Below are 12,897 nucleotides of genomic sequence, written 5' to 3' on the forward strand. Positions count from 1 at the left end.
CTACACCTGCAACCACCAGCTCAAATTAAGCACTAATCATACAGACTGGGGCTAATGTTTGATGGGCACCTCAGAGGGAATAACAAAGTTACAAGTGTGCATATAAAACAATATGAGGAATTGACAATTTACGTGGACACCAGATAGAGACAGGGAGGGTGTACTGCTGATCTTAATAATAAGTTTCTGATAACGCATTTTTTACAGAATCTGCATACATGTTGCCTTTAAGTAGAGTTGGTACTGAAACATCATTGATTATAGCTTCAACAACTCCGCTATTTAACGCAGCAGTAGTAGGGTCTATGTGGATCTAAGGAGTACAGACAAAAATTCCCTTAACCCAAGTCAATGGAGCAACAGTTTAGTTTATAAAAAATAATTGCAAATTTAGAAATGTGCATTAGAAAGCTTTTTAAATAATAGTGTGATTTGTGTTCGCATAATATTGATATTCATTCAAATGTTTCTAGGAACTTAATACCTGTGGTCCTCTAACATGTGAGGTTTCTTTTGGAGCATGCTGGCCAGCTGTCGGAGTGGCAGCACCACCTCTGCCAGCCCGTATGCGCCGGCCTGTTGAGTACAAAGTTTTTTTACTCCCGAAGCACTTACCTCAATGGTGGAACCACTTCAGTGAGTGTTCCACGTGTACTGGGTGTTTTTTATCAGTGGTGCTGGACATTTTTGCACATCTCCTGTCAGGGTGCTGCCATGATTACATGCCAGATACAGATGGAAAAAAAAGTCCATGGACATGGCATCCAAGATCATCTTCACCAACTTGACCTCCTCCAAGTTGGTTTTCTCAGTGAGGGAGCTGTAGCGGCTTCGTACTTGGGCAAGCTGCCATCTCTTTCAGCCCAAATGCAGTAGGAAATGCAAGAGGTGGGTAGGTTGGACTTTCATGGTGGATGTCTCATTACTCCCAATAATTAATCTCTGTCAATCTTTCTTGCATTCTTCAGGCAAGAGTCCACTTCTCAATCAAATTCCTGTTGCTTTCATGATTTGCAACCAGATTCCTCCTGTGGGTTCCATCCCTTCTCTGATGTCCTTCAGGGAAGTCTCAACATTGTTTCACGAGGTGCGTACATTTTTGCGTTTTGTTGTTATTTGAGTAAAACTGATATTTCTGTTTTTTGTGTGATACATTATTCATTGTTTGGAAAACGTTTGCATCCCATTTTGAAACATATGCTTTTAAAACTGCAATGGAATCTCAACCTCAGCCATGAACTAACTGCATCAAGGTGGAAAAGGCAGAAAAAGGCTTTTCTGATGTCACTTAAAGACATCATTAGAAAAGGAAGTTGGTTGTGGGCAAGTCAGTGGGAAAGGGTCAGGATTGGTTTGAATCAGCAGTGTAATTAGGTTTGTAAACAGCATGAATTCCTGGAATCTCCTACATGGCATGTACTAAACTTGTACATGCACTGCAAACTTTGCACACTTCTAAGGCACTGAGGCACCCATGCAGACAGTCATAATGGCCATGATTATATGCATCTGCACCAGTCTGGTGCCTTTCCATCGTGCTCGTGTTGAGCCTGTCCCCTGAGTAGAGGCATGTTGTTTCCATGAAGGGGAGGGCAAAGGGTTACAATCTGTGTCAAGGTGTCTAAACAAAGTAATGGATGAGGGGTACGTATGTTAATGCTTTAGGTGGATTTTCAGGTCCCTCAGCTCTACCTAACAAAGCTCCTCTTGAATGAAGGCATCAATATTTTGTCCACTTTAAGGCAGTTTAAATGTTCCTCTCCCTTGGGAGCCACTCAGTCAGGTACATGCCTGAATAGGATGTTGTACCAGATCAAGCAGGAGTTATCTGCTTTGAATGGAATACGCTCCCAAAAAGATCGGTAAACTACCCATTTTAATTGTCGGGGTACTAGAAGACCACATGCAGCTTCACACTACGTTAGGGAACCAGTGTTTCCTTCTGTAAGAACAAAGCAAGCCCCTTGAGCCACAAATCATACTCATTGCTGTTTTTTTATGGGACACTTTTTACAGAATAAAAACCAACATGCCTATATACGTGAGGAGAGGTTCATTCATGAACCATAATATTCACCATCTGCAGAACCTGAAGCTAGAGTGGAATCCTAATCCTACATGTGAAAGGTAGATCTATGAAGGACAACATCAACCAAATCCCTCAATCATTGGAAGAACAAACCAGAGAACTTAAAATTCATGTGCCACATCAAAGGTTAAATTATGGAAGACTGTGTCAGTGTTACGGAGTAGGCAGAACTGAATATAAGTCTTTTGAAAATTTGAAGGAGCCTCCTGTATCACACATATGAATTCGAATACAGTGCATTAAAAAATAAAGTTTGCAAACCTTTGCTTGTTGTTTTGACATGTGATTACAGAGATTGATCAAATGTCAAAGCAACAAAGCAGCAATATGCTTCTTAATATCTTTGTCCTTTAGACATGAAGTACGAGGGAAAATCAGGCATCAGTGGTCAAGACTATAGGCGTGATTACGAGTACGGCAGATTATCTAACATACATACCCAACCATATGCATCGTTTTGTATTAGTCAGATTCAGACTGGGAATCGTCCACCACCTAGTGGCTTTTCACAATATGAAAATTTACCCTCCAGCCATGACCCCTTGCCCATGTGATGGACAGAGCAAGCAGAGCATTGTGCACTTTATGCTGTTTTGTGGTTTTATTCGGGTTTTTAGAATTATTATTTGAAAACAACTTTTGCTTGTGTATGACAGTACTTTTCATCTTGCCGCAGTAAAATATTTGTCTGAACTTAACAATGCCATGGTTTGCCTTAATGTGGCACTTTTTATTATAAATGCTGAAAATGCACGGAAAAATATTGTTGTATCGACATGGCGACGACCCCCTGATGAGTTTTAAGAAATTGAGCTGTCTTTTTAAATATAATATTTTATGTGTTTTGAATGTGATTAATTTTGGCCCCATGTTGTAGACCAAGTGTCCCCTGCTTTGTTTTTACTTCCTAATATCTTCCATGTGTCACACAACCAGTTTTAATGTATGCACTTTTTTAGACTTGATTAATTTTGGCCCCATGTTGTAGATCAGATGGTATCTGCGTTGTTTTTTTATACGTAATATAATTAATCTCGATGTATGTTCACTTTTATGCTTGTTTTACACATACCGAATAAAGTTTTTTTAACTGAACTGAACTGAGTACGGCAGTCCTGGGACCACTGTACCCGTGGATGGCACTCCGGATTCCATCCCATCGGGCCTGCCACCTGATTACAATGGTGGCGGTGGGACCGCCACAAGGTCGCTGCCACAGCCAGGATCCCACGGCGGTGGGGAAAACAGATAGGAATTGCGGCGGGGCCAAGCAGATTACGACCTGCCTTTCCACCAAGTTTTTCATGGCGGGGACCCCGCCATGAAATGCTTGGCAGAAAGGCATGTAAAGGGCCATAACAGGGACCCTAGGCTAATCTGCCCATAGGAGTGCATGCAGGGGGGCACATGACCTGGGCTAATCTGCCCATGGGAGATGCGAGCAGGGGGGCACCTGATGTGCCCCCCAAAAGTGCATGGTCGTGCATGCACTGTGTGGTATGAACAACATGGTGCATGCCACACCGTGCATGGACGAGCTGGAGGCGCTGTCACGGCGACAGTATGCTTTTTAGGCTCTCATAGGAGCCAAACATTCCCACTGCCGTGACACCACTGCCCCTTCACTGCCAGCCCTGGATTGCTGTTGTAATCAGTGGCAGTTCAGCAGGAAGACCGCCAAAGTCATATTCAGGCCCTATGTTTCAGCATGCATCATTACACAGTAATACAATTGTATAGTGGTTATAGTGCTACCTGAGCTTTATTTTAATTGAGTCTAGTCAGTTTTGTAGGGCTGCATTTGTCCATCTACTGACTATCAAATTTTAATCAGGCTTTCAAAATATCCCCTCTGAATAAGCAAGAGGTTATTTGAATAGATGTGCTAATTGTCTGGATTATACTGTTCAGTAAGTCGACAGGCAGAACCCTACTTTTTGTATTAGCTGTTTCCAAGAAGCAGGACACTCCTTGTTGGAACCTTAACTAATTTTGCTGCAAATAATGAAAACGTAAACATGTGTTCATATTCTCAATTATCATGATGATAGCACGCGGGTATCAACATTGCTAAAATCACAATATTAATTATTATGCCTTACTAAACGCTCATTCTAGAATTCATTTAATGGATTTGAGAGGTATTGACTGGATAGACCATCCCTGTTCATGAGCTCAACTGCTATTACTGTGTTAGTGTTTTTATTGAAGCCCTGTCCATCTCAAAGGCCACATGCCGATATGATCCAATATTATGTGAATAGAGGGGGCAGTAAAATCCATTCTTAATGTCATTTTCTTTAAGGAAAGTTTTTATAATGTGTGTGAACCAGCATATTATAAGTGAAGATGACAGATGTGTACCTTTGAAACTCTTAAGAGTTTTGTTCTATGAAATAGTTGTGACTGTAGGAAAATAAAAGCTGATATAGAATGGATTGGATAATAGTGATGGAACGGGGATTCTTAAACCTCAGTCTCTTAGTATAATCTAGTTCTAGTTCAAAAGCTTTATTTCGGCAGTTTGTCATAAAAGCACAACAATACAACACATAACGCACAATAAATAAGACATAATACAATACAGTTACAAGATAAAATAATTATTAAATTCCATATACTGTCGGATATCTAAAAATTATTAAGAAAAAGATATTACTGTAACAACTGTTTCCTTGCAGTTCTTATCCTCCAAGCCCAACCCAAAAATTTAGCTATACAACAGGCAAAGAAGGGACGAGCGTCTGAGCGCAATATGCGTAGAGCTTCCAAGTATGATCTTGTACCTAGGCTCCTACATAAAGGCTTCAGCCATCTCGACCTAGGCACAGAATAAGCATGGCACTCAAACAACAAATGAGCTATGGACTCGACCCTTAGATTACAAAAGGGACAGTAAGGGACAGTTTGGTATAGAGGTTTCCAGGTAGACGTAAAGAATCCTAGGGGAAGAACACCCACCCTGAATTTAAAGTATAATGCTCTATCACCTGGGTTGAAGATTGCATCCAAATAAGGTTCTCTAAAAGGGATCTCCTTAACTAACAAAAACTGGGCGACAGATTTACAATGATTAGGGTTACACAACCTCTCATTATCCACCCAGAGCCAATAGATCTTCTTGAGCATTTGTTTTGAGGGTGCTGTTCTATTGACCCAAGCATCTCCTAAACCCAGGTCATAGAGAAGTCGCTTAACCTCCCTAAGCCAGATTACTTTATACCAGCCGGATGAGGATAAGATTTCGCTGAGAGCATCTGCATAACTACTCAATTCAGGGACATTCCATATCCTGGCCCATAACAAAAGGGGACGTAGCCTAGCTTGCTCACTGATTGAGCGTGTGCCGGCCTCTAGCAGGAGGGGAATTGAAGGGGTACTGTGGGGTAACTTCATAAGATCTTTATGAAAATTATTTTCGAGGTGTGTCAAAATATCAACTCTTTGTATACCCCATAGTTCCGCACCATACAGTGCTGCACTCACCACCCTTGCCCTATAAATATCAAGAAGTGCCCCAATAGGTTTTAAAACTGAGGCACGTTGTTCCTTGAGCGGGGCCCCTGTGACCCTCTTATGGGTCAAAAACACCTTTTGGTGGTGCGCCTTCCAGCTCACATTGGCACACAGACGGATACCTAGGTAGTCAAATTCGTTAACTCTATCAAGGGGAACAGAGTCCAAGGAAGGAGGAACAGCCGCTTTCCTGGGAGGGTTAAGAACAAGGAATTTGGTCTTGCTTATGTTTATGGACAGGCCCTTGGTATCACAAAAGGCCTTAAAACTAGAAAGCAACTTTTGGATACCTACTGGTGACTTTGAAATTAGGAGGGTATCATCCGCGAAAAGGAGCGTAGGTACTTTTCTGCCAGCCAGGGATGGTGCGTCTGACGGCTGTTGAAGCAGATGCTCCACCACTCCGTTAACATAAAGAGAAAACAGAGTGGGGGCAAGCACACATGCCTGGCGGACGCCCCTATCTACGGAGATACGAGATGTTTTCTCCCCCTGGGTACCCCACCTAATCTGGGCAAAGTTGCTTTCGTGGAACTTTATAAGCAAGGCCAACAAGTAGGGAGGTAAACCCAACTTACCTAAGACATTCCACAATTGGACTCGTGGGACCAGGTCGAAGGCAGTTCGCAAGTCTATAAAGACTAAATACAAGCTGCCCCCACCCAGCACAACCACTTTCCAATATATCATTAAAAGGCGAAACGTCTGCTCGATGGTACCCATCCCTGATCTAAAACCTGCCTGAAAGTCTGACAGAACCTGATTTTCTTCGACCCACTGCAGGATCCTACCTAGTACCACTTTGCCCGCAACCTTTTGTGTTGAATCAAGGAGGCTAATAGGGCGATAATTAGCTGGGTCGTCCCGACAGCCTTTTTTAAAAATAGGGACGACCTCAGCACCCCTCCATGAGTCAGGGAGAGAACCTCCCGACACAACCTCATTCAAAAGTGAGGCAATTAACCTACTCCAGGGTAATGGATATTTCTTCAGCAAGTCACCCGGGATTCCGTCCGGTCCGGCAGCCTTGTTAGATACAATACAACTAATTGCCCTTGCAACTTCTTCAGTGCTGAAGGGGCAGACATTAATGGAGATCTCGGCTGTTAAGCTGGCGAGGGGGCCCATGTTAGGATGGGGTACCCCACTTTGGACAGAGTACAGTTTAGAAAAGTGGGCAAACCAAAGATCACCAGGAATATTACAAGTAAACTGGGAATCAAGAGGTTTGTCCCTAGCTCTCAACAGCTCCCCGAACCCCTTGGAGTCTTTCCTGGTGCTTGCCTCCACTAGATCCCACCAGAAACTATAATCATGGGCCTCCTTTGCCTCTGCCACAACTTTTTTATAAAGTTTCCTCGCCCATCTAATGTTGCCTGTATCCTTACTTTTCACTGCGGAAATAAGTTCCCCCTTTGCAACCCGACATTTAGAGGAATACCACTTGTTTCTTGCCCTAGGAGCACCTTTCGCAGAAACATTCACGCTGGATTGGGGTATAATAAACAAATCACTTAACAACGCAATGGTTTCTGTGAATAATGGTGAAACAGATTGGCTGGTGGTACCCAGGGCTTCGAGGCGCGGGCCCAATGCTGCCATAGTGGTCCCTGCCTGTGCCATCCTTTCCTCGTTCGCTGCTACTTTAGCCCACTTTAGGCGCCTGCCACAGCGCGAAGGAGCAAGCTCATGGGAGGTTTTCCACTTATGGGGGATCTTAACTGGGTTCTAACAAGGGGCAAACAATGTTAAGGAGAGGGGATTGTGGTCGCTATCGCAAGACGCAATAACCTCCATATCATAATGGAGTGACCACAGATTATAATTCAACACAACATAATCTATTCTAGAAGTGTGTCCCATCCTGTTATAGGTGTGCGCACCCAAAGGATCCGATTTAGATCGACCATTGGTTGGTCTTAAGTCATATTCCATACAGAGTGCATTGATGTCTACCGCACTCTGGGACCATTTAGGGATCGGGTCTAGGGTCAGGGTGGGATACCTCTCCTTATATCCTCATCCCAAGTATCCAAAATATCCTCCCTGGCCAATGGCTCAAAACAGCAATTAAAGTCGCCTGCGAGAAGAATGTAAGAATCAATACAGCAGGCGGCTAAATCGTTGCTTAATCCTGTGGAGGATAGAGTGGAAGACCCGCCCCTGGCCCCCCAGAGGTTAAAAACTTCCAGCTTCCTGCCCCCTGGGCATAGGATGGTTATCCTCTGAAGATCAGGAGAATGCGTAGGCTTTTCGGTTACATTTAAACCTAAAGCAATATTAACCCATATAAGAAGGCCACCCGACGGGCGTCCTTTACATCCATATTGATGGGAAGCTGGAACAAAGTAGGTCGTAAAGCCCACTCGGTGCTTAGGTTCAAGGCACCACGTTTCCTGCAAAAGACAGATGTTATAAGGGTCCAAAAAGGCATTCCATTCAGGGATTTCAAAATTACGGGCAAGCCCTGCTACATTCCAACTTATAATCTTTAACAAGGGGACGTCTGGGATAATCTGCCTCGGAGAGTTATCTACTGTGGCCAGAATGGACGCAGGTCCTACCCCCTCCACAGTAGATCTATTTAGCCTAGGCAGTGGCTCAAACTGATGGTAATAGGGAGCTATTGCTACATCAGTCAATCTCCTGATTGATGAAACATTTTGGATTGGCGAAACATTTTGAATTGGAGGCACGGGGATCATACAAGATGGATTCAGTTGATCCGTTACTACTTCGGGGTCAGAAATGCATGGTGTATACAAACTCGCCTCTATAGGTAAAACAGAAAACGTTCCCTCTAGACTTGGGGGGCTAACAACCGAAGGATCAGTCACCACAAGAAAAGAGCCATTGTGCCCCAAAACCTGTGGTAAAAGGACTTGGGGAACAGGTTGGCATACGAGTCAATCTACCTCCTCAAGCCCAGCAAATCGATTCGAGGTGGAGAAGCCATTCCAGTTTATACAGGGATCTTGAAATTTTTTGGGATGGCTCCTCCAGTTATGGTGGTGTACTAAAGACCAGTCCTCTTCCCGTGTATATCTAGGACACGGTGGGTAAAAAAAGGGCAATGGCCTTGGTGTAACAAGAGAACCTTCACCAGTAGGCCAGGAGCAGATGTAATGTGCCGTGTGGGGGTCCTCAAAGGTCACCACTATACAGTCCCCGGGACTAGATTTCTTTGAAGGGCCCACCCAGGGGGTTCTGCGTACCATCAAAATTCTACTTCTCTGTCCAATAGGGATTGGTCTATTCACGTTAAGCCAATGAATTGTCTTGTTCTTCAGAGACTCATAGTTCTCATAATGGCCGCTTCCTAACTCGGGGTCACCCGTCAGCACAACCACATGATCATTGGCCTCTGGAGGGAGATCAATGTAACCCCCTCTAAAGTTGTTCTTAGCAGGAGGGCTCTTATATGGATGTAGCGCCACTTCACTAAGAGGGGGACTATGCGGTGCACCTACATTGGGTTTAGATGATGGTTGGGGGATAGGGCGCTTTGGAGCCTTAGGTATGGAGGCGGTATTACTATGATCCACACCCACAGTCCCTGGTGTAGGAATCAAACGTGCAATGGCTGGGACAGGAGGGGAGGTTTGCGGGACTTGAGGGGTTAAACCATGAGGAGGTGGCTCAACGACAGGAAAACCCTGATTTTCTAGACTTCTCAGGCCGAGAGTGGCCAGAGCAATAATGCTCTTTTCCATCTCGAGCAGATTATTCTCAATGCGTGAGAGTCTAAGATCGAGAGGGGTAAGAAGTTTCTTGAGGGTTTCCCAAACTAAACCTATAAATTCTCCTTCATTCCTTTCCCCATTCTCTACATGTAAGCCCTCAACCTCTGACTCCATGACCGTAGGGGCAGTCAAGGGGGCAGAAACTGGACCCTCTTTAACTCCCACATGATGTGATTGTTCCCTGGACACACACCCTTCTATAGAATTTAAAACCGGAGCACTAGTCAAATTCAGGTGTTGTGCAACTACAATTTTAGCCTTCTTGCGACAGTAAGCAGACCGAGAGGTGCATCTTTTTTTGGGTTGATAATTTTTACTAATAGAGCGCATAGGTGGAAACATTGCAGGGATAGAATTGTTAGAACTAGCATCCTGCTTGAAAGGCGTATTGCGAAGATTCATTGTACTATCCTGAGTCAATGGCTCTAAAGTGGGGGGTAGTGTAGGGAGAACCGGGGTGTGATGAACGTCAACCTGTGTAACTACACAATGGGGGATAGCTGAACGCACCGGGGTAACCGCGGTGGCTATATGGCCCAGGGAAGATTTTTTTGACAAATCGATTACCTGGGACAATCTCCTAGCGGATGCCAGTTCCAGGGAAACACGAGTCTGGAGTTTAGAAATCTCATGGTCTATAGCTGTGTTAATACGAGTAATAAAATCGTCCATAGGACCATTGATTGAGGGACCGCTATTTGCGGCCTTACTCCGTGTTTGCCTTGTAGACATGGCTTGGCAACCACAACGACAGCAACCCCCTGGCTAATCTGGGGATATAAAATAATGACTGATTAACAATTAAGGTACGACAGAACTGTTGTAATAAATATGAAGAGAGAGTAGCCCCGACCTGACCTCGCTGACCTCGAACGGCCTCAAACGGCCCGCTCTTTGCCCGGTCTTAGCCCCGTGCTGAGACCCGCGCGCGTCCCGCTAGCGCGTGTAGGGAGGGAGACGTACATATAATGGAGGGCAACGGTGTTGGGGGAGGAGTCAGGAAGAGGACCAGGTGCGGCTGATCTGCTTCGTGCACAGCACCCTGGTCCTCGCAGTCCTGAATACGCCGGTTCTTGCAGGGTCAGCACACCAACAATGCCCCAAGTGACAGCAGCAGAGTCCCGGTCCCTCGAGCGGCTCCCGCGAAGCGGGGGCCGCGAGGCGCGGTGTTGATTTCAAAAAAGCTGGGATGAAAGTCCAAGTAATCCCTCCAATGGGCAGCAGCACCAGCCAAGTTCACAGACGGAGCCCACAATGCGGGGGCTGCACCGCTTGTTTAAGGTGTTGGGCGAGGAGTCAGGAAGAGGACCAGGTGCGGCTGATCTGCTTCGTGCACAGCACCCTGGTCCTCGCAGTCCTGAATACGCCGGTTCTTGCAGGGTCAGCACACCAACAATGCCCCAAGTGACAGCAGCAGAGTCCCGGTCCCTTGAGCGGCTCCCGCGAAGCGGGGGCCGCGAGGCGCGGTGTTGATTTCAAAAAAGCTGGGGTGAAAGTCCAAGGAATCCCTCCAATGGGCAGCAGCACCAGCCAAGTTCACAGACGGAGCCCCTTAGTATAATCATCAAAAAGGATCCTCCACTGGTCGTATGGACCTTTGATTGTTGACTTGAAGCGTAAGAGAGAAGCTATCATCAGCAATACAGGTCAATGACAGTGAAACCAATGACACTGGAGCTATCATCAGCAATACATGTCAATGACAGTGAAACCAATGACACTCCACAAAGATGACAAATGATGATGTCAAAACCATAAGGGTTTTATTAACAAAATTCAGTCAAGCTTACACATCAATCAATAATCATCAAGTTAGCCACTTTATAAAATAAGCTTTTTTATTCAAATGATCACACAATCTGAATTTGTATATTAACAGGAAAAAAAATGCAAAATATAGCAACAGAAGATAGGATATTAAGTAGACGGGTTCCATAAAGGTACTTCCCTATTCTAAATATTTATTTAAAGGGGAACAGGAAACTTCTAAGAGGAAGGTGCCAAAATCAAATGAAAAAACATAGTATCTAATACTCTGTATATACATTCGGTCCTCTGGTTTTCTTACTTCTTTCCTTTGTGATTACTTGCTTTGTTACCCTCTTGACAGTCTGCCTTCTTGTCCAGGCCTCCTCTCTCCCTGTGGAACACTTACATTTCATCGTTGGCTTCTGATCAGGTTCATGGTAAGCCAGGGGCTACTTACAGAATCTCCACTTTCATGTTCATTTAACACATGGTTCGAAAGATTAACAACATTCACAATATCCGTGCATACAGTATCTACAGTATTAATCAGTTCTTTTGATTGCGTACACTTGATCTCGTTGTCACCCCTACTCTTTGTTGTCCGCCTGTGGCTGGATTTTCCCCTTCTTGCCTTTTTTGGCCCATATCTTTTTTGTATGTCTGCTTGTTCCCTTTCCTGAAACGTTGTAGTTCTAAAAAAAAAGGGATCAGATGTAGCCCCCTCCACCCGTGTTTGCATGTTGAGTGATTCACTACTGGTAGCACTGCTGAAACTAGATGTATCTGGAGTACTAACCGTATCGGTTGGTTGGGGGGGATGTTCAGAGCCAGCCAGATTTATATCCATTCCAACATTGTCAAACTTTTTGGCGAAGGTATAAACCCTTCCATTTTTATAGTCTCTTTCATCCCTCCTAATTTTCTGGGATTTTTTGTCCTTCAAATATAACTGGTGTTTATATAGTACTTCTTTGAGGATTACCAGATTTTTTTCCCTCACTTCAGGTAGGTTCAGTTCATGAATTTCCTCTTCCAATTTAGTGATTTCTGTTAGAATTTTACTACGTTTAAGTTCCGCATCCTTGATCAAAATCTCCATCATTCCAACTGATGAATTGAAAAGTAGTTTTTCCCATTCTTTAAGATGACCCCTGTCCAGGTCTTCAATGTCACTTGACATGGTCACTCTTTTTAACACTCACCTTTTGTATCAATTTCACGTGGATGGTTCACTTGGGGAGTTTTGACAATACAGGACTAGGTTACCTTTTTCCCTTTCTTTTACTCACGTTCTGTCCACTTGGGGAGTCTTCTGGCATCTATCTCTCTGTTAAGTACGCGATCTAGGGGACCACTTTTGGGGGGTACTTTCCCTTGGAGCCGTGCTCTCAGTTTTTGTACCTTACTAGGATTTTCAAAATAATGGATTCGTTTTGTACTTACATGTTCGGCGCAATGTAGATCTAAATACTTGTTACATATTTGTATATACAGAGTATTAGATACTATGTTTTTTCTTTTCTTGTACATATGCAGCCTTGAGAAAGCCCGTTGCGCGAAACGCGCGTCGGCTGCGCTGTGAAAATTGGACATCTGTATGATTACCAATCAATAAACACAACATATACAGTCGTATCAAGAACGGATATTGATTGTTTTCTTTGCATGAAATCTACAATTAATGGACCATACCCGGATAAACGATTGATTTAGGGTTGTATGATACTTTTGTGGTGTGCTGCATTGCCTTCTTAACAGATTCAAATCTTTGGAATCTTGTATTCTCAGAGATGATTATTA

General features: G+C 44.2%; 1 protein-coding gene across 1 annotated transcript in view; it reads left to right on the plus strand.

The window, feature by feature from the left end:
* The window catches only part of LOC146796571 (uncharacterized), a 464,924-nt gene that overhangs the window by 323,572 nt on the left and 128,455 nt on the right, over positions 1–12,897 (plus strand). The window contains exon 14 of the mRNA XM_085629207.1: positions 969–1,087. Coding sequence (XP_085485333.1) covers positions 969–1,087 — 119 coding nt within the window. The remainder of the gene's footprint in view (positions 1–968; positions 1,088–12,897) is intronic.

The sequence above is a fragment of the Triturus cristatus genome, chromosome 10 (assembly GCF_964204655.1).
Source record: "Triturus cristatus chromosome 10, aTriCri1.1, whole genome shotgun sequence".
Lineage (NCBI taxonomy): Eukaryota > Metazoa > Chordata > Amphibia > Caudata > Salamandridae > Triturus > Triturus cristatus.